Source organism: Lycorma delicatula, chromosome 5, assembly GCF_047948215.1.
Source record: "Lycorma delicatula isolate Av1 chromosome 5, ASM4794821v1, whole genome shotgun sequence".
Taxonomy (NCBI): domain Eukaryota; kingdom Metazoa; phylum Arthropoda; class Insecta; order Hemiptera; family Fulgoridae; genus Lycorma; species Lycorma delicatula.
This window is the reverse complement of record NC_134459.1, coordinates 133,293,255-133,316,077: the sequence shown is the minus strand read 5'-3', so window position 1 is coordinate 133,316,077 and position 22,823 is coordinate 133,293,255. Positions and strand designations below refer to the sequence as shown.

Here is a 22,823-nt window from a genome sequence, read left to right as displayed (position 1 = left end):
AATTTTTTAATAATGATGAAAGTAAATTATAAAAAAAAATATTGAAATATTTTTGTAGTAAGAATATTGTTAAAAAAGAAATCTTCATTTTTTTCTAGGTGTAAAAAATAAGTTAGTTACAAACACAGAAATCAGAACAAGCAGAATTATTTCCTGAGAAAAGGGCATCAATGAGTCATACTGATTAGTGTGCTTTTCTACTATTAATGCAATAAGCTAATGTTAGGCTACATCAGAGTTGATAAACCACCATATACGTTGTATACAGCATTTGTTAATATTTAACTATAATCACGGTTGTTAGCTCAAGCTAACAAGTCTTCTCCTGAGAGATTACAGTTAATTAGATCTCAGTGGCAAATTTGTATCAGATATTTAGAGCTGCCACAAAAATATTATTGTCTTATCTTACATTTGAAATGCATTATAATTATTATCTATTTTATTATTATTATTATTATTATTATTATTATTAAATTGATACAGATGTAATGGTAATGCATAAAATAATTCTGCTAAAAAAGAAAAAAAATCACGATCTTATAGTGTTGTGACTTCTGAAGTCAGAATATTATAAAAATACTGGAATAAATTTTTTCTTTGTTTTATTTATGCTCTCAACCAACAGTTTTCATAGTAAAAAATAAATAAATAGATATTAATAAAATAATAAATGGAAATAAAGAATATAATTAATTAGTTAATGCTGCATATGAGTTTTTCTTTCTGTTTCATTTCATTCAATATGTTTTAAATAAAATGAGTGTCACAACTATGCACTCAATTTATTGACTGACAATGCTACTCTCCCGCACCTAAAAAGTGTTAGTCTAGGACATCTTTATAGAGAAAATACAATATAGGACTAATATAGAAAAGAATAAAGATGGGGGAGGAAAATGTAATTGCACTCGTAGAACAGACAGAGTTTACCAAGAATCATAACTGAACAGATATTCATTTTGATGTAGTTAATATGAAGTAAATGGATTAAAGAGAAAGAAATGCCTAGAGGATACTTATTAATACAAAACCAGCTTTCAAATCTACAGAGAAATAATGTGCTAAACACAAATGGATTTAAATTAAAGAAAATGATCAGCCTAATTAAGAGATTATACATGGACACAATAACAACTGTACATAGAAGGAACATTAAAACAATCTGTTTTTGGAAGTATGCTGACTGAAGCTTTTAGAGATAATGAAGAAAGTATTTAATTAAAAGAAGAATCAGTTACTTGGCCAGCACATCCAGTTAAAGTGGTAATGTTAGCTGGTTCCAAAAGGTTTGTGCAGGAAATATCAGAAAGGATTTTCAGACTCCAAAAAATCATACAACAAAATAAATACTATCAAGACAAAAATGATAAAAGTAGATAAAAAGGTCAGAATCATGATCTCACAGATGAAAGTGTAGACAATGGATAAATTTACAAATTAGGTGTCTACATTATTTAAAACAAGAGATAAAAGACTTGGATGGATGGTCATCAATAGGTTTAAATGAATATATGGAGACAATGTTATTGATGTAGGACTGAGAAGATTGTTTCAAGCAGTACTAAAAGCAACTGTCTAATATGGGTGAAGAGGAAAAATATGAGAGTAAAAAATATGAAGATATTTTTCTTTTGAGACATCAATTGTACAATGAAAATATGAATTAAGAAGAGATTCAAAATCAGAATGTGAGAAAAGATATCACAACATAATCATGAAAGATATTCAGAATGCATAATTTGAACATGTTGAGAAATGAAACAGACTAGACTATCAGAGACAATGCTTCACAGACAGCATGATGACTTAAAGGATGGTCGAACAGCACTTAGCACTAATTGTTTAAAAATAACACAATAGTTTTTCTTGACAGAAAATACACATAATCACTACAGACCAGAATGAATAGTAGGAATGCAGAGGCTATCCAAGAAATTAAAATCAGCAATGACTATCAGAAATGACATAATCAAGCTGTATCTATTTATACAAAAGATATAGAATATATTGTTTTCTCCAACCAGTTTTCCAGCTATTGCTGGGTCTGGGTATGTGCATATAGGCAAATGCAATTACCACTACCGGCTTGCCAAGCCCAACGTAGCTGCATTATAAGTACAAATATACCAGAAAACATATAGTCTGGAACATACTCATACTAACCACTTCTGAGATGTATGATTAACTGAAATCCAATCATCGAAGAACACTGATATTTTCAGTCTAGCATTCAGATTAATATGAAAGCAACTGCCTTTACAATGACTTGAACCTTAGAACTCTCACTTCGAAAATCAGCTGATTTTACAATGACGAGTTTAACTACTAGACTAACCTGGCAGGTTGATTTATTAATTAAAATTAATTATGCTTAATTTAAGATTAATTCTTATTACAGTAAGCAGTGAAATTTGGAAGTGAAAATGAAAATAAATCGGTTCAAAGCAGAAAATAAGCAATGAACATATCGTACTGTTTTGTTGTAATTTATCTGTGACCTTTTGAAACTACAATACTGGTGTTTCTGAAACTTTAGGTGTCTAAGTAAAATAATTTGTAAAAATAAACAAAAAAATTATTGTTTACGTATAACTTAAGAACAGAGTTTTTCTATCTTTTTTAAAAATAATTTTCCAGTAGTCATATTCAGAATAGGAACCATTAAAACATAAATAATTGCTATTTCAGTTCTTACTAAAGGAAAAAAATTGTCTTCAAATTGAAGTATGTTTTAACAAAATATAATATAATATATGTTCATTTTTGTACAATTCTTAACAATCAGATTGAAAAAAATGGAACAGAAAAATTTCTATTAAATTTCTATTTCTATTATTAGTCTACAACTATTTTGCGTGGAGCCCTGTGAAACGACTGTATTTTTCACTAACAGACAGTTTCCCATCAGTTTTAATGGACGTTTTTATTTCCTTCAGAACCCTTTTTCTGCCTACAATTAATTTAAGTAGAATGAAGCTATGTTCCTACTATAATAATGTTAATAAATCAATATTTTTACAAAAAATGCCTAACTTTACCGAGATTAGAAAGCACAATAAAAACTATTGTTTTATATATATATATATATATATATACAATAATTCTGTTATTAGACTAACCCTGTGGGTTACCAAACATATAAAGTATTAGATTTTAAATGGCACTAGTAGTAGCATCTCGACCTTTCATGTGGTGGTCCTGGGTTTGAATCCCGGTAAGGTATGACATTTTTTATATGCTAAATTTCCACATACCACGCAAAAGCTTCAAGTTTATGTGGCGATATCAATCAAAAACAAAGAAAAAATTATAACAACATTGTGTAAATATTATAACTATAAGACATTATTAGTTGCCATATCATGAAACAACAAATTTACTACTATTTATTTTCAATATAATCACTAACCTGTAAACAATAAATTATTTTAAAAATAACAGTTAGAAAACGAAACACTTCTTTTCAATTTTAAAGAATTAACTAACCATAAATTAGAGCATGTTTTAAGTGCAATACCTGCTGATAATTCAAACAGTAGCATGCAGCAACTCATTAATTAAATGTTCATGAAGTGTGGCTGTAAATTAATTGCTCAGTAATTACTCTTTACACTGTAGCAGTAGGGAGTAAATAAATTTATGACATTGGAAGTACTACTTGAGGTTTGATCAATTTTGTATGGCAAACCATTATTTATTTTTTTAGTATTAAATTTTAATTACCTAGCAATTTTAGGATTAGAACTAAGTTATAAATAACTACGGTAATTATTTTATCAGATTTAAAGTTAACATAAAAATTAAGTTTGTTTTATTAAAATTTAAATAAACGTTACATTGTTACATTAATATAGGATAAGCTAAGAAATACACATTTATAACAGTTTTAAAGAAATTAAAATTATTTATAGAAAACAAGTTACAAAAACAAATAACTCCATTACGATGGTTATTACAGATTAAAAGAAACTTACAAACAAAAAACACTAGCTGTAAACAATTCATTTATGACATGAACTTATATATAAAAAGTTACATTCAACATTAATACTATAATAAAAATCATTACAAACTGAATTATCGTCTAAATATCAAAATAGTTACACTCTTCGTATATAAACTATTGTTTTGTTAATAAAAAAACTAGTTAAATATGTTAATATATGTAATTACAAATATAGTAATTATTAATATATATGAAATAAAATACTAGTAAAATTTGAATATATCTTCATTCAGTATACCACTGAATGGAAGTGTTACTGATGTAAATAAACTTTCAGCATGTGTAAATACCAACAATGAACATCTTGATTTCTTTGGCATAAGAAAATGAAAGAAAAGAAGTATACAGATGCTGTTTACTGTAATTGAAATCATCTCATTGTTACTAAAACATCTATATTTAAATGAGCAACTATATAATATAGAACTAGAAAGGCAAAAAACACTTTATGGCTTTGCCATGTTAAGCATTAAGATTCTTATACTAATTTACAAGGGGATACTTTAAAAGCTAAAGTTTTGTGGATATAAAATTAAATAATCTGTTGTATCTGACATCATGATTGTGCATGTTTCAGTACTTATAAATTTCTGTAAACATACTGTTGTCTTAGAAGTATATTTAATCACTGCTACAGATGTCATGCAATGCTATCTATTAAGCAACCCAACACTGCTAACAGTTATCATAATTCTTTATCGCTGACTATGTAACCTGTTTGTAATCATACTCTCATGTGTTTCAGAAAATTTATGACAATCTATCAACACTGCAAATTTATGACACTCTATCAACACTGCAACAATTCAACAGTAAATCAAGTGATTTATCTTTTTTCAAATGAGCAAAAGTAAATAATTTTCTCTACATCTACTTGTTCAAATAAAATTTGATGTTTTAATATAAACAAAAGTTTTACATAATAAAAGTAGGTTCAATTGATATTTAATACAGATATTTATTTAGTTTTATTTAAATTATTATTAACTTACATTTTTCTCTAACAATATTTTTATAAAAGCTATCTTCTTTCTTTTTCTGTTTAGCCTCTGGCGCCACTGTAAGGTATTACCTCAGAGGATGAATGAGGATGATATGTATAGATGTAAATGAAGTGTAGTCTTGTGTAGTCTCAGGTCAACCATTCCTGAGACGTGTAGTTAATTTAAACCCAGCTAGCAAAGAAAACCATGATCTAGCATTCAAATATATACAAGTAACTACCTTTACTAGGATTTGAACCTTAGAATTCTAGACACTGAAATCAGCTGATTTGCGATGATGAGTTCACCACTAGACCAACCCAGTGGAGTATAAAAAATTATCTGGGACTTATATCATCACAACTCAAACAAATTTACTAGTTTTTATTGAATAATCAATAGTAATGAAAATTGGACTGAATCATTCCAATGCTTAAGAATTGATGGACTAATAAAAAAATAAATTATTTGCTTAAGTATTTATTTAAAAAATGAAAATTACAGTTACACAATGTAATTCATAGGATCATGCTTTTATTAAAATCTTTTAGGAGTTAAGTGTTGGAATGTTGTGGCTTTATATAACTAACTTTTGCGATATGTTTTTGAACTGGTAGGAACTGCAGGCATCCATTTATAATATCCAAACTGAAAGGACTGTAAGAATATTAAGATCCTTAATCTTCAAAAATAAAACTAATCGGTATTTTCTCCATCATCAGCAGACACAATTTTCTACACAATGTGATATATGTCCCATATGTTCATAGATACATGTCACATTAATAAAATTAATAAAAGTAAAGAAAAAACTCTGTTGCTATAAGTGTGTCAGAGGTGCAAATTTCTGATTCTAGTTATCCTTGAGCACAGAGCCAAAACCCCAGGTTTTTACCTCTAACTCTGGTTCTTGTAAACTAGTTTGTTTGAAAATCAATAGGGATCTATTCCCAATAGGTTTACATGATCCTCACCAAGTTTCATCAAAATTGACAAATATTTATGGCCAGTAGAGTGAACAAATAAATCTTATACATGACCAAGCGATCTTTGAAAATTCACTAAAAAAGGACATTATTTTTCATATCATTCATCTAATTAACTACAAATCTGAAGATTTCATTTGATTTATTACTTTATACAACTTTATAAAATTTTATTAAAACTAGTGTAGTTATGTTATAGAACTTCAAGGGCTATACTTTATGAAAACTGATTAACATCTTATTTAAGCAAACAGCAAGCTTATAAATAGACTAAAATATCACAACCACACTAACTTAACACTTCATACAGTAACATTATGTCCCACAATATAAACCTAATTACATTAAAACTCATCTAAAATTTATATAAATCCAAAAAAATATTGTTAACATTAATTTTTCCTAAAATCAGCACAGGAATCCTTTTAAAAACAGAATCTCCAGCTAATAAGACCCTTGTTTTTCGTCTGACCTCTATGAAGCAGGTAGCTAAGGAGTTAAATGATTAATAAAGAAATAACCCAAAACTGTAAATAAACGAAAAGGTAGGTACCAAATGAACGATAATTAAAGATTTCTTTTTATTAAAAGGCAGTTTAATTGTAATGGTCTTCCCAAATCAGCTGATTTTGCAGTCGAGAGTTTCAGCGTTCAAGTCCTAGTAAAGCCAGCTATTTTTACGCGGATTTGAACGCGGATACCGGTGTTGTTTGGTGGTTGGGTTTCAATTAACCACAATCTCAGGAATGGTCGAACTGAGAATGTACAAGATTACACTTCATTTAAATTCATACATATCATCCTCATTCATCCTCTGACGTATTATCTGAACGGTAGTTACCGGAGGCTAAACAGGAAAAAAAAGAGTTTAATTATAATAAAACTATTTGCACATTTTTTTTCATAGCATTATCCAGTACATTTTATGATTCAAATGAAGTAATAAAATGAATTCTCTGTTTCCTAAATTAGTTAGACTGAAAACTTTGTAAATTGAATTTTTATCTTAAGCAAAAGTTATAATTTTTGACTCAGCCAAAATGTACTTTATCTTTGAATATTAGCCAGTGCACTTTTTGGATGTTATTGTAATTTATGTATTTGAAATAAGATCACAAAGATCTTCTGGTGCTTAAAATATTTCTGTAAAAATATTTTTTATATAATTTAATACATCATCAGTAGTCTTCACTAACAAGTGAAGATACAATTCAAAATAATATCAGCTTTTTAAAATATATAATAAAACTAAATTAAGAAAACAAAACATGCTAAAAAAAAAATCATTCCTTCTTTAAATTTTGATTTTTATAATATACTACCATTACAATGACTACACTTCCTGACTGGCTAGTTAAAAGTAAATTGTATAATATAAAATATATATATATATTTAAAATACTTACTGAAGCTGTCTTTCCATTTTTGCTAGTAACTTTCAATAATGATCCCTCATAACCCTGTAAAAAATTAAAAATAGTTAAATAAATTTAATAAAATTAATTAAACTAAAATTATATACTGTAATCATTTAAAATTTTTACAAATGTTAATAGAAATCAATAGATTATGAAGAAAAAGATTCTATTATAAAACAGACAGCAATATGTTCTTGTTTTATTCATAAATTACTTAGACTAATAACATTCAAAATTCACCTATGAATTTTATGATAATTACATAACCCATTATCTTGTCAAACAAATTTTGGAAAAAAATAAATATTACAAAAATTTTTTTAAATTTGCTTTACACTTTTTGGTGATACTTTAATTAAATTATTATCATACATTGCATGAGTTTAATTAGAAGGTTAATTTGGATTTCAAACAGTAACATTATATATTGAAATTTTTAATATATTTATAAAATATCAAACAAATTTTCAATCAAACATTTACTATATAAAATAATGAAATAGTGAAGTTTTGATTATTTAAATACAATTGTAAATTAACAAAATGTTTTTTTATTGCTATCAAGTTTGTCAATAGACAATGTCAGGAAGTATGTTAAATTATTACACCTGCACCCTTAATTTACCCCCATGCGGGAGGTTGTTTGCAAAAGTAATGGTGAAATACTGTATTGTCACCCGATCTTAGTAACTGTGCAAAATTTCATCAATAGACAATGTCAGGACGTATATTAAATTAAGAATGAAAGATTTGAGGACAAATATGAAAAAAAGAATTGAAAAACATTGCGAGTTAAAATAAAGCAAGTAATTACCTTAGCCAAAGTTTGGCCCCGTCATTTTTATAGTAATCAAGCAACTTAACACATTTATATTACTATTCAAATACTTCTTTAAAAACAATCTAATTTAAACATTTAACTGTTTAAATTAGATTGTTTGCACCAATCAAATGAAAAAAAAAACAAAACATTAAAAACATAATAAGAAAGAGTATATTTTAAAACTTTTCAATTTAAACAATTATAAAGTTTTAAAATATACAGTTTCTTATTATTGTTTTTAATGTTTCTTTTTTTCATTTGATTAAAAAAATTAACTTTGATATTGTAAGTCCTGTTTTTGTTTTTTTTGAGCTTCTTTTATACTTCCCCCATTTTTTACTTTTGGTTTTATATTATTTTTAGATTTTACAGTATTTTTAGTTAAAACAAATTTTTTACATTACATGGTGAAAGTGAATTTGTTTAATATATATATAGACATTAAATAAATAAAATGACTATTTAAAGTAATGAAAAAATTTCTTCAAATTTTTGAAAATCAGTAAAATTTCAATATAACTGATACTTTAAATTAAGTTTCAAACCACTTCCTAAACAGAAATCAATTATGGTAGCAGTGGGGTCATACTAAAAAAATATGTGTATATGACTTTTTTTTTCAAGATGTGAAGCACTTATGCCCACGCATATAAAAGAATAAATTTTAAAGATGAAGAAAGTTACTTATATAAAAAACTGCATTAATACTCTCAATTTAAATTTATTATTATTCTCAATTTCAATTTTTATTACTAAAACTTAACAATAAAATAGCTAAGAAAAGTGTTGAAGAACTCTTTATAAACAAATTTAAAAAATCTGTGAATTGCTGATTTAAGATATTGATAATCAAAATGAGCAGATTCAAAAAGAAATAATTAATTAAAAATAAATATAAATACAGAAGGAAAGAAAGTGAAAATAATAACAAGAAAATTCCATCATAAAAATAATTCTTAATTTAAAATTCAGAAAAGATAAACTTTTAATGTTTATTTAACAACATGATAAAACCTAATAATACATGAAAAATTACTGAGATTTATAAACAACTTACTTTCAATCTAAAAGAACATATTTTAAAAAGACTCTTCCAACACTAATTAATTATGTAATTTCTTTAGAGGAGTTTCCTTAAGTAATGTTCTAAATGTTACCCAACATATTAAAAAGGTTAGGTAGGATACCTCATTAAATATATAATCAAATAAAATACTTAATCTTTATATTTTTGCCCAATTAATAATTTTATTGTTTTTGGTCAAATTTAGAGTATTGGTTCATTTTCCTTACAGAACAAGAAACAAAATTATACCAGATAATATAGTAAACTAACAAAACAAACACTAACAAATACGGCCACCATGCAGCCTACAAGCAAGAATGCAGCGATTAAAATGAATACTCAACCATATCAACTAGATGCATGCATATTCTAGATTTACACATAAAATAAACATGTACAAGCAATATGCACAATAGAATCGACATTAATAAATTATACCATGTTAGTTAGAAATTTTAAATAATAAAAATTAAAGCAAATAAATCAGAAACCATTTTTGTATGAAATTATTGTACAATTTTGACTGTAGGTTTTTCTTCCAGTATAAATAAATCTGATGTAAAGAAGAAAACCTGGTAGTTAAACTTTGTATTGGAAGTGACAAAGCTTTAATAATAATAATAACTCATAAGCAGCTACCAAAGCACTGAAACTGCCCTTTAAGCTACTCTCTTCTATGTTAGATATTCATATTAAAGTAAAGAATATTTTTATTTTCAGGACAAAACAGCTGCTTTTAATTATTTTCATTTTTATCAATAGCCCTTCCCAAAAGACTTTCACCATAACTTTTAGTACAGTTAAACATTAACAAAATTTTTAGTACGGTCTTTGACTTTTAATCTAATTAGTAATCCTTGTTACTTGAATTTCTTACCAAACAAAACCTTCTCTAGCAATAAAAGTGCATATAATATTTGTAATAAAACTAGTAAACTCACAAACCAGAAAAAGAGTTTGAAATTTTGTTAATACTATATGAAGTTAGATAGTAAAAATACAGTTTGCAATAATTGAATTGTTGAACACTATTCAACCAAGCTAGAATTAAAGTGAGGTCAAGGTGGTATTAAATTGTACACTGAGCGTAACAGAGTTCATTTCAACAGCAGTAAATCTCCTGCAACTCATGAAATTGTTTTTCTACAAGAAGTCAATTACTCTTGTGGTTTTTATTCATTCATTATTTGTCTCCATTTTAATTTTTCTTTAATCAAAATGTCTTTTAATCTACCATAAAAAATGTATTATACAGAAGAATACACATCAGGATTGTAAAAAATTTGTGTACTCATTTAAAATAACAAGTTAAATAAATTCATAAATAAAATATTTTTAATAGCATAATTCAAAACAATTTCATTTTCAGTGTTGTGTGTAACAATTTTCCATGTTTGTTTTTGTTGCTCTCTTTTTAATGTCAGCTGAAGTTAATACAGCATTTTTTAAAAATTAAGATTCATGTTCAGAATGAGGTTGAACTGTGCATTGAATTTCAATTGTGTTCATTTGGTACACCATTGTTTTAGTATTTATACAATCCACAATGTTCAAGTTAAGCGGTCTATTTTTGTGTTCATGGTTAGTATCATCGTTGTTTGTTATTTATCTATCTGATGGTAGATTTATTATTTGTGTCAATTTAAGAGAATTCCTTCAATAAACTATTTTTTGTTTTTTACATCCACCTTTTTTTTTTGAGAGGGGTTTAATCTTTATGGCTGGATGCCACCACCTAATAGATAATGGAGTATGGAAATTATTATCCCTGCTCAGGATTTAAATCTGGGATCCAGATGAAAGTTTGAAATGCTATTACACCATCACAGAGTCAATTAATAAATAATTTGTAAAATTGAAATGATTCACACTAAATAACATGTTAAGTGAAAACTACAATCTCTTAGGTAAGTTTACTTTAAAAACTCAAATTTTCTTTACTAAAAATGTCTCAAATAGTATATCTTTCAATGGATTGTAGGAAATCCTGATTTCCTAAATCCTTTTTGAAACTAGCTAATGTCAACTTTGAGTTTTTTATGACGCATTTACATCTTTTAGAACTACGTTTAATTTTTTTTCTGGATGAAATCTCAAAATGAACAACAATAAAATGTAATTGCAGAACAATATTACTGAGAGCATACAAAACATAATAAAAAATAATATAATAAACATTGGTCCTCAAATCCCTTATGCCTGAATGATCTCTTGAGTTATCTGCTATTATATGGCACTGCCTTTCTTATGTATGCATGCGCATGTGTGTATACATCTGTTCAAACTGAAAGATGTTCCTATAACCTAAATTTTTTATCAATATTAATTTGTTAAGAATTTGACAATATTTTTTTAATGCTTGGGATTTTCTGTACACAAAACTTCTCTGAACTACATTTACTTTATTACAAATCAACTAGTTTTTACAATTTTTTGTCCCTTGTAAGTTTTTGATTAAGTCTGTACTGGATGTATGAATCTTTAAACATATATGTTCACCAAGAAGTTGTGTCCTAATAACAATGTGTTGAAAATGTCTTGTACAAGGGTATTTAAAATTCTCTTTTGATAATTCTCTTCCTCAAAACTTTTGTTTTGAAAGCTAGTAGGCTGAAGATCATAGAACATACATTTATCTAATTAAAAAAATATTTTTTCTGCAAAAGTTGTTAAAAATTTGTTTTAAACAAAATAAATTTTGTGTGTTTAAAATTAAAACAAAGTATTTTTTTATAAAATGCATCCTCAGTGATTAAATGTCAAAATAATGTTTATTTCAAAAGAGGTGAGACCCCTCTCCCAAAAGGATCTGTAATCCTCTCTCTTAAATATATCAATCAACTGCTCGTCTCTTGAAAAGAGCTTCTGGATCAATCCAGGGTAGGAAATTGAAAAATTATTCTTAAATTAATTTTATTATAACCTATAATAAAGCTAGGCTTCTTAATCCCTCTACAAGTAAAAGGTACTATAAACGTGTAGTAAAAAAAAATTAGGAGGAAATTTCAAACTAACTTTTGTGTCAAATAATTAAGTAAATTTCAAAAGGTTAATAAAATAATTTTGATTTTAATTAAATAAAACATTGCTGTTTATAATATATCTTCATTCTTAGTACCCCAGCAAGAATTTAATTTTGTGTTTTATAATAAAGTAAGAAATAAAAAAAAAATATTTTTCATAAATTATATTCATTGTAGCAACTCATCTTTTTATTGGTACTATGAATAAATAATCTCCCATATACCTACAGTCTATGAGATATGAGCATAAAAAAGAAAGGATACTGAGAGTTACTCATGCATAAAGCTTGGAAAACTGTCCAGACTATAATGCATGCACTGGCAATGTTACAATGCAACAAAGCATATGCTTTTGAAGTGTTTAAATTGGAATTATTTTTGTTTACTACTCTCCCCTCAATTAGTTATAATGTGCCGCAAAAGCAGTCCTTTGAATTTCCATAACTATAAATATTGTTTTATTTGAATAATTATTTTTAAATTTTTGTCGACCACATTACAATTTCCTTAGATATTATTAATATAAAAACAAGCTTCATTATAGCTACCAGTAATAAATTATATGCCACCAGTAAAAAAACAATGTTTTTAATGAATATTTATAATTTCCTTACTTCTCTTTTTGTTAATTTCTATTTGTGGTAAACATGGAAACAATTACTCTATAATTAAATAGCAAATAACACTCCTATTATTTTATCATTTTTAACCAACTTCAAAAAAGTAGGAGGTTATCAATTCAACTGTAATTTTCTTTTTTTTAATGTCTATTGTATCTCTAACATTAGTAAACTGATTTTGATTTTTTTTTTAATCAAAAGAATATACTTTCAAAATGGTCCCCATATAAATTTTAACCAAATCCAATGATAATTTTAGGACAAATAGCAAAAAACCGAAAGGCTCTACATACTTAGCCATTGACTGCTTTCACCAGTGTTGTGTTTCTCTGCTCCCTATATGAATAGGATATTAATAGTGCATCCTCCAAACACTAGGGCCCCAGAAAGGCATACTATTACTTTAATATTTTTAGTACTATTATTCGTTGAATTCGGTTTTTATTTATTTTTTTAAAATTATTTTATGTAGAGTATGGTTATGTATGACTTAAGTATTATGGGGTTTCATCAGTAATTCTAGTATTTCTACTAATTCTAAATATTTCAACTGATTTTTTCTTTTTACTTAGATTTTTCATTAATCATTTTTTTTTTTTTTAAGTGTCCATGAACTACATCAAACATTGTAAAAAACAAAAATTAAATAAAAAAGAAATACAAAAAAAGATTCTCTATACAAAACAAATCTGTATGCAGACATTTATAATCAAATTCCATTTACATATCCTGAGTAACATTAGTTACTGACTGACAAATATATTCCAAAATTTTACAGTGTAAAAAAATGATACATGAAAGAAATGTAACAAAATTTGCAACAGAAAATTTATATAAATATATCGAATATTACAAATATTATGACCAAAGGGAAATAAAATGTGATTTTTTTTTTACAATCTCTCTTCAATATTATGCTATATTATATGAATGAAATTTATAAAAATTAATCTCTACATAAAAATAAATATTGTAGTAATACTTCTTCACAAATAAAAGATAATATATTAATAAATTTCTTAACAGGAAATGATGGGATTCTAAAATTACTAGAATATCTTGAATTTTTTATAAAGAGTAATTAAAAAAAAAAGAGGATGTTGGTAGTGAAAAATATGGTGACAATCATAACTGTATTATAATGACCATGTGGTTACCAATTAATTTCATGCACCTCATGAATGATTACAATCATTATGAGTATGTGAACATACTCATAAAGAGCAATTTATAATCCACATAGTCTTTTTGTATCTTCACATCAAAATACTTTGCAATTTGTTACAGGTATAAAAAATCTAGTAGAAAGTTATGATTTAAGATAATAATTGTAATAATTAATTTTTACTCATGTGCAATTATAAGCAATGGTTCAAATCTGAATAGTGAATATTAGTTCTCCAATTTCAAAAATCTCTAATAACTTGACATCTGGTAACCATTCAATATTACAAAAAATTCCATCTGTTTAACCAGTTTTATCAATAATTTACAACACCTACAATAAAAAATTTAGAGATAATAAATTATAATAAATAAATAAGATAAATTACTTGTTCTTTAATTTGATGTCATCTTCCAAAAAAATTATATAAACATATATCCTAGGTCCTGAAATAAATGGATTACTACCCCAGTTTATCCTGATAGTTAAATGGTAAGGCTACTCCTGAAGTTCAACTTGGGTATTCTGTTTCCTGATTATTGATTCCATAATTAGCCTAAGCTTAATGACTGAAGTAACAATTTTGTAAAGCTGATCATTATAATGTTAAATATTAATCATTACTGCATAATTTTTGTACAGCTATTATGTAAAAAATTCCTACTACTTGTAAATTAGCCATCCTTAACTGTAACTCTTTTGCTAATAAACCTATCTAGAGTGCTGGCTACAAATGGTTATGTAAGTTACAGGAGATACTGGAGAGGCTAAACTAGGTGATAAGCATTATGCAATAAATTTAGTGTTTACATCCTTGTTACATAGTAGTTCCAACTTTGCATAAAATTAATATTAGTTGCTCACTCTATCCTCTAACAGTTAAAGAAGATTTCACAGTGTCAAACACGTTTACCATGTATTTAAATGAAACATTTTTTCATCATAATTTTATTTTTGGAAAATCAAATAGTGGACCATGTTTACCTTTAACTGGAAGGTTCCAAGTTCAAATTCTGTTTTTGTCTGGGATTTATTTTCATAATACAAATTTGATTTCTCATTAATGGTAATGATTATTATAACAGTAACGCTAGTTACGTCAATTAATAAAATTTAAAATAAATAAACAAAAGGCTTTGTTCCCATATTTAGGTGATCTACAACCAAAAATCATCATTATATTTATTACAGACTTTCAAAATTTCTTTAGTGATCTAGCAGATGAAGAAAGTAATCACTTTCTTTGATAATAATGATGTTCATTATTTCAGTTAGTCCCTATTGTTAAGGAATGAGGGTTAATTTGAAGGTCAAAATATCAGTTATATTTTAGCATGGTCTGTATATTTACAATACAGTCAGCATTACAAGAAAGTCAAACTAAAAAGAATTCATTTCCTGACTTTCTTAGCAAATCTAGCAAGGAATTTATTCTTGAAATCAGCTCACACCATTTTTTGAAATAATGATGATTTGTGTTAACATAATTAAAACCATTTGGTTATATGACAGAGAATCTAATATAAATGCAAGTTTTTCAAGGTAATAAAAATAATGTACCAAAGCATTATCTTTCTGCAAAACTAATTTCAACAAGTAAAATTAGTACGGAAAAGATCCTTCATGTTTATTTTAAATATTTTTAGAGTAATTATTTTAAGATAATAATTTTACTAATCTGAATCAAATTGATCAGAATTGAACAATAAAAAATATAATTACATAAAATAAGAAAATGACAACTAATTTATATGTATAAACCTTACCGATTATTACATGAATGTAATATAAAACAAACACAATTTTATATTCAGTAACATGTCATTATTTAATGTGTAAATACAAATATAAAAATGCTACCAATAAAATTAGTAATAACAAAATATATAGCATTAACTTTATGGACATTTCCCTCGAGTGTTATGGCTTGTTTAACAGCACTGAAAATTATTACAGAGGCCATTGGGAGCATAAAACATTCACAACTTCCATTTATAAAATCATGATAATAATGTTCCATTAGCTTTAAAAATAAATTTGATCAGTAAATGTTAAGTGTAAATGGCTTGAATTAATTCATTTAGCTGCAATAAATCTTAAGTTTATAAAATAAAATGTTATTGAAAATGCAAGAGTATAATTTAAATAATATATCTGTAATGAAAAAAAGTAATATAACCTTTTTTCATTTAAGCACTTTTATGATGATTTACATCTGGAAGACATTCTTCGTAGTAGGTATTAAAGATTGACAGTAGGGTAGAATGTAAACAAAATGATCTATTCTTAAAAGAATGAATAAAAAATATGTAAATAATAAATGAATGGATTTTTAAAAATATTTTTAAAAGATGCATTGAGATTAACATGAACAAGGTTGTTAATTACCTAAATTGTAATTACTGAACATTAACACATACAGGGTCATTGAAAATCTCAGCTTAATTTATTTTTTGACAGCTTAAGATCTTATGTAAATTTAAGGGAAAAAAATAGATAAAAAACTTTCTGTATTGACCTTGGAAGTGGCAGCAGTATGGTTCTATACTACTGAGGTTATTTAATTTTGCCAAAGTTAACTCACTGTCGTTATTTTGAAAATAAACAGAAAATTACACAAATAAAAGATATTACACATTATTTAGATGCCGAGTTCTTGAATAATTACTTTAAATATAGAAATATAAAATAATGAAATATAAATTTTATACAGTAAAAATTTTATGGTACTAACATTTCAAAATATTTGAAGTGTATAAAAAATAAATTAAAGTACTTAATGGAAGGGGAGATTTGCAGCGAGATGTTAAGAACAATATCTCTTGCTTTCAAATCTAAATTTATTTTATTTTCCAGTGGGATTACCTCATTTGAAGTGTAACTTTATTCAGTACTATAATAATATTACCAGCAGATAAATTTTTACTGTGTTTTGTTAAATCACATATAACAAATTATTAAATATTAAGTAATATAAAATTAGTAATAACTAAAATTTGAATTATTTTTCTCACCACAAAATCCAAATATAAATTTTACTTATTTGCTTTTAAAGATTCATTATACAATTTTACACTTAAAAAGTAAAGAAAACATAGCAAAGGTAATAAAATACAAATCACACACACACAAATGGACAATTCCATCTTTGTTTACACTTTGGGAATTACTGTTTACGCTCTCAGTGGAATTATTTAAGGTAATGTCTTAGTTTTTCATATTTCTTTAATTTTTCTTAGATCTATTATAATTGTATCTTAGGAAATGTACCAATTGGCTTAATTTTCATCCAATCGACAGGAAACACACCTTAACATGTTCAAGACAGCTAATGCTTTCAGATGATACAACAAAAGGATACACTAGTTCTACAGATGCGAGTATTCTTTTTCATGATCTATTGGGTTCTGGCCAACACCTAAAGAGCCAAAAATATGGAAAAAGGAATTAAGAATAAGAAAAATATGTGGATGGTTAATGCAGTAAACTGCAGAAAAATTTGCATTTTCTACAGTCATATTTTCTCACTGAAAAATTGACATAAAAACAACAAACAGCCTTAAAAACTGAAATTATTTATGCTAGTTCTTCTCATCAATGAAGTTCAAAAGAGAAAAATTGAAGAGTAGGTTTTCTAATAATTATAAATCAATTTTAACCGATCTTTTGAAACAGTCTGGTCTCAAAAGAACTAAAGATTTGGTTTAGTTTAAAAAATAAAAGAAAATAACAGTAATAATATTAATTTTCAGAATTTGCAAATCCACATTTTCAATTAATGTAAATTTTTTATTTTATTATACGTCAACTTATTTATCTTCAGAAGTTAAAAGTACACTATTGAGTTGAGTTAATTTAAATCTTCTAGGCTATAAGATAAGTACAATCATTAAGAATTATTAAGTACACACTTTTTGGAAAAGTCTAATTTTTTATCCCTTAATCAAAAATCTCAAAATTTTACCCTACTGATAAACCCATTTGAGTAAAATATAATATTTCGAAAAATGACATTCATAACAGCTTCCTTTTCTAGACTTATTAATGAAAGTGGGAAGTGAAGAGGATTTCTTTACTTAGTTGAATATAGGTACTGATTCAGCTGACTTTACTGATTCAGCTGATTTGACTTTCATCTTTACAAGCATATTCACCACAATTATTAACTGGTTGTATAATGAATAAGTTGTCAAATTTTAATTTTGTATTACATTACTGTTGTTTTATGGTGTAAATAGAGTACAGAGCAAACAACAGAAATACAAAGAAAGTACTAAGTACTCTGCTGAATGAGAAAACATTAAAAGAAATTCAAATCTAAAACTAAACGCCCAACTTCCATCATTAAATAATTATCAAAAGGAGATAAAGTTAGATTAGTAAAAATAAAATAAATATTAGAACAAAACAAAATATCTGATGTGAACATCACATGACTTCCTTGTACGCCTATTAAATTACATATACACATTTTTTTTCTATACTTGGTTTAAACTTATTTCATTTGAAACTGAAGTACGATCTTCCAATTCTTTAATAAACTGGATAGTTACATAATTGCTAAAATATTATTTTTATTAACAACAAATAATTATACAATTATTAATTCAACAATCTTACATGAAATATTAGGATAGAGTAAAAGTCCCTTTATTACTTGTATTACTAGATCAGTATTATTCGTATCTTCATGAGTTGCTGATGAACAAAACTTTTAGATATCTGGTGTGTCATATAAATAAAAGTTAATAATTAAACTATTCCGTCTAGTGAACTCTTGCATACTGGTTACAAATGTTAATTTCAACCTTACAATGTAAAATATTCAGTTTTTATTATTAGATTATTTGGGGAATAATCACAAATGAAAGAGAAATGATCATAAAGGAAAAATAAAGATAACATGAAGAGATATATCTAATAAACACCAACAACAAGATGAATATAAAGAGGAAGAAAATGTTAAGAACAAGAGAAGAACAAAAAAAATTAAGAGAAAATGATAAATAAAAAGGGGAAGAACATGTTAAAACATTAAGAAAAGGTGATAAATACAATAAATATAAAGAGGAAAAAATGTTAAAACCAAAGAATAAAAAAAATTAAGAGAGAATGATGAATATAAAGAGAGAGAAAATTAGAGAATGTGTACACAAATTAAAATCAGAAGAATTATATCAAACCAAAGAAAGATTAAATGATTGACAACAAAAAACAAATGAACAAAATGTTGATCAACTCCGAGTTAGGGAGAATATTGTTTGACAATATCAGAGGAGTAATGAACTAAAAAATAAGACTTTTTTTGCAATTTATTAAAGATCGGGTATGTATGCCACGTGTATATGTTGTTCTTGTGAAGATCTATTTTTCAGTCACTCTTTCATTAACTTTAATGTAGATAAAATTAAACAGAAATTCCAGAATAATTAAATAAAATTTAACAGAAATTAAAGTAGAAATCCAAAAATAATACAATTCTAAATTATAATTTTCAATTAATATTAAATAATCAGATGTTTCACCAAATCCATTACATATACACATATGTAATAATGCCTATTAAATTACATATACACTGTTTTAAAAGTACATAAAATTTTATTTCACCAACAACTTCTGATTTTTTTTTCATATTTTTTTTTTGTTATTCAGTAATTCATTATCTATTGTAGATTTTTTCACATTCACGGGTTATTTAATTAATAAATCAATATAATTAAAAATAAATTTAAAAAAAGGGAATGAAATCTGATTCGAACCCATGTGCTTTCTCTTGTAGGATCCAAATATTTCATTAATTAAAATTTAATTTGGTTATAACTATGGAACCAATGAAAATAAGTACCACTTATAATATACATTGAAAAGCTCACAAGGACTTAGTACTGCAGTTAAGGAAAGTCCAAAATCAAATTTTTTTTGTTTTTAAACTTCTTTGGACACTTTTGGTTCAGTCGATTGCAATCAAAAGCGAAGGTGCCCAAAAAGATGTTACAACAGTCCTAAATCCAAAATTTCAACCTACTACAGCCAATCGTTTCGTACACACACATACGCACATACATTGAGATACATACGTGCACACAATTTTGAGATACATATGTACATACATATATACGCACGTACGGACGTCACACTGAAACTAGTTAAAATGGATTCAGGGATGGGCAAATTGGATATTTCCATTGAAAACTGAAAACAGAAATTTTTCACGATCACAGTACTTCCTTTACTTCTTACCAGGAAGTAAAAAGAAATAAGTAAAAACAATAGTGATAAAATGAAAAAAGTATCTTTATTTCCAGTAATAAAATAAATAAAAACAACTGTCGATTAAAAAATGAAATAACTTCAGACAATGCAAGCAGATAACGAAAAGCAACACATTCTAAATCACTTTACCTCTCAAATACGAATGGACAACACATTATTACAGTATATAAGGAGTTTTAAGTCGTCAAGAAGTTTACTTATAAAACAGATTTCATTGAAAATAAACTTCGATAAATGTGAAGCTAAAAAGGGAAAACTAAAAAGAAAATTAGTACTGTACTACAGAGAAAAAATAAAAATACTATAGTGGAAGAATAATAGAAAAGAACATATAAATACATAATCAAAACTTTGCACATTGAAAAAAAAGCAATTTTTAATTCTTGAAATATTTTATATAATAAATATTATGAATAGAGTGAACAAAAACAACATACTGGTATACTGAAAATGGTATTCATTGCTAATCGAGAAAAATAATTTTACTAACTGAAATTTTACGTTATAATAATACTTTTTTGTATTATTATTATTTTTATTCTTAATTTTACTATTAACTCAATTCAACAGCAATTTAATATTAATAAATGAATAAATAAATACACCGACGTAACCAACAAAATAAAAGTAAGCATACAAAAACGATATTTGAATTTCTTGGAATACTTCCAATCAACAATAATACATGCAGTTTAACAAAAGCTATGACAGCATGAAAAGACGTCGCGACGACGCTCTGTCTGTTTGAATCGATTGGCAATAGTACTACTCGGGGCGTCGAGGTAGGAAATATACTGTAGGTAGACAGGTAGAAGAGAGGATCATGCGATGTAGGGCCCAGGGATCTACGATATAGAAGTAGTGAACGAGCGAGCGAGCCTTTTCGTACCTGGTACTACGTTCTACTGCAGCTGCATTAGTTCAGTCTGCTTTTTTTATATCTTTTTATCTAGTCTTTTAAAAACCGAATAGAAGAAGTCTTGTTTAGCACAAAACCTTTTATAATGCATCGATCGATTTGTCAACGAATGGTAACAATCAAAATGGGTACATCAAACATTTTTCTTTCTTTTTTTAAAATAAACGTATCAAGCAAATAAAATAAATTGCTCGAAATGATTCTTTCTTTACATGTAGTCTGTTATTGAATAATCGTACTTAATTTCTTTAAATAATACAATAACTTGTTAACAATATATTTTACACAATTGTTTTTTTTTGTTTTTTATTTTTTTTTAAGAAAGATAATTAAAAACTTAGAAAAATGCAGTAATAAAAATAAATTAATGGCACAGTTCGAAATAAAACAGAAGTTTTAGAATCACTGTTATCAACAATAACAATCAACAGTAAACAATTGATAATTTGTTTTAGCCGCATATACTACAATTCCATTTAAAAAAAACTTGGCTTGATTAAGTTTAAAAGACGTAGATTAGACCAATTGTTAATTTACAAACTTCAACGAACTTTCTAAGAAATAAAATTAGTAAAATAACTTCAGCATTAAAATAAAAAAAAAGTCCCTTTCGGCACGCCGGAAGGCGGAGGTAGATTTCACCGGTGCTAAAAAGAGGATAAAAAAGATTTCCACCTTAAAGTTAAGAAAAACTTTAAATTTACTCAATACGACAATGGTTGCATGAGAAAAAAGTTCACAGGTTTAGCATACGACAAGCCCACCTTCTTACAGTTACAGCAATATTTTGGTCATCCCTTGCCGTAAGGGTAGGTCATATCAAAAATTGGTTCATACATAATTTTAGGTAATGTTTAGAGGACTAACGACCACTTTAAACCGATTCGATACTGTACCTATTAAGGATGGTATGTTTTTTTTTGTCTTCGAAACCCCATTTTTTCCACTCCCTGGGCGAAAGGTTGGTGATATAGAAAAAATCATTACTTGGATAAGTTTCAGGCCTTATCCAAAGAATAGTTCTAAGTAAAATATCGAATTCGTTAATATCGTAAGTTATAGCGATATTTTGTTTTTAAAAAACCTTCACATGGTCCGATTTTGTCCATTAACGAGCTCGACCGAGATTTTGGATCGTTATATTTTATGTATCAATTTGAAAGTGATTGGCACAAAATTTCGGCAGTCATCGTGTCCACAAGAAAGTGAAATACATATATATATATATATATACATAAACGTTTGAATTGACGGTGGTTTTGGGGTCTGGGGGATGTGAGAAGCGAAGATATGTCGACATTTTCCGGATGTCGAATCATGGTACCCATTACAATAGGTAGCTTTCTTATGAAATCTACCTAAAAAATCCACGACATCTGCGCTGAATTTTGTGTACAGTGAAATTGGGTGCGTTATTAATATTATAGTAAAGTTAATAAAATTCGCTTTTAACCCACCCGGTTAGTCCAGTGGTAAAACTCCCATCGTAAATCAGATGATTCCGAAGTCGAGAGTTCTAAAGTTCAAATCCTAAT

General features: G+C 26.6%; 1 protein-coding gene across 2 annotated transcripts in view; it reads right to left on the bottom strand.

Annotated features, from left to right (window-relative positions):
* cpo (RNA-binding protein) overlaps positions 1-22,823 on the bottom strand; it is a 96,722-nt gene that overhangs the window by 67,933 nt on the left and 5,966 nt on the right. For both annotated transcript variants that reach the window (XR_012756315.1, XM_075365380.1), the window contains exon 2: positions 7,385-7,438. Coding sequence is in view for 1 of the 2 variants with exons in the window: in XM_075365380.1 (XP_075221495.1) it covers positions 7,385-7,438 (54 nt within the window). In the remaining variant the exon portion in view is untranslated. The remainder of the gene's footprint in view (positions 1-7,384; positions 7,439-22,823) is intronic.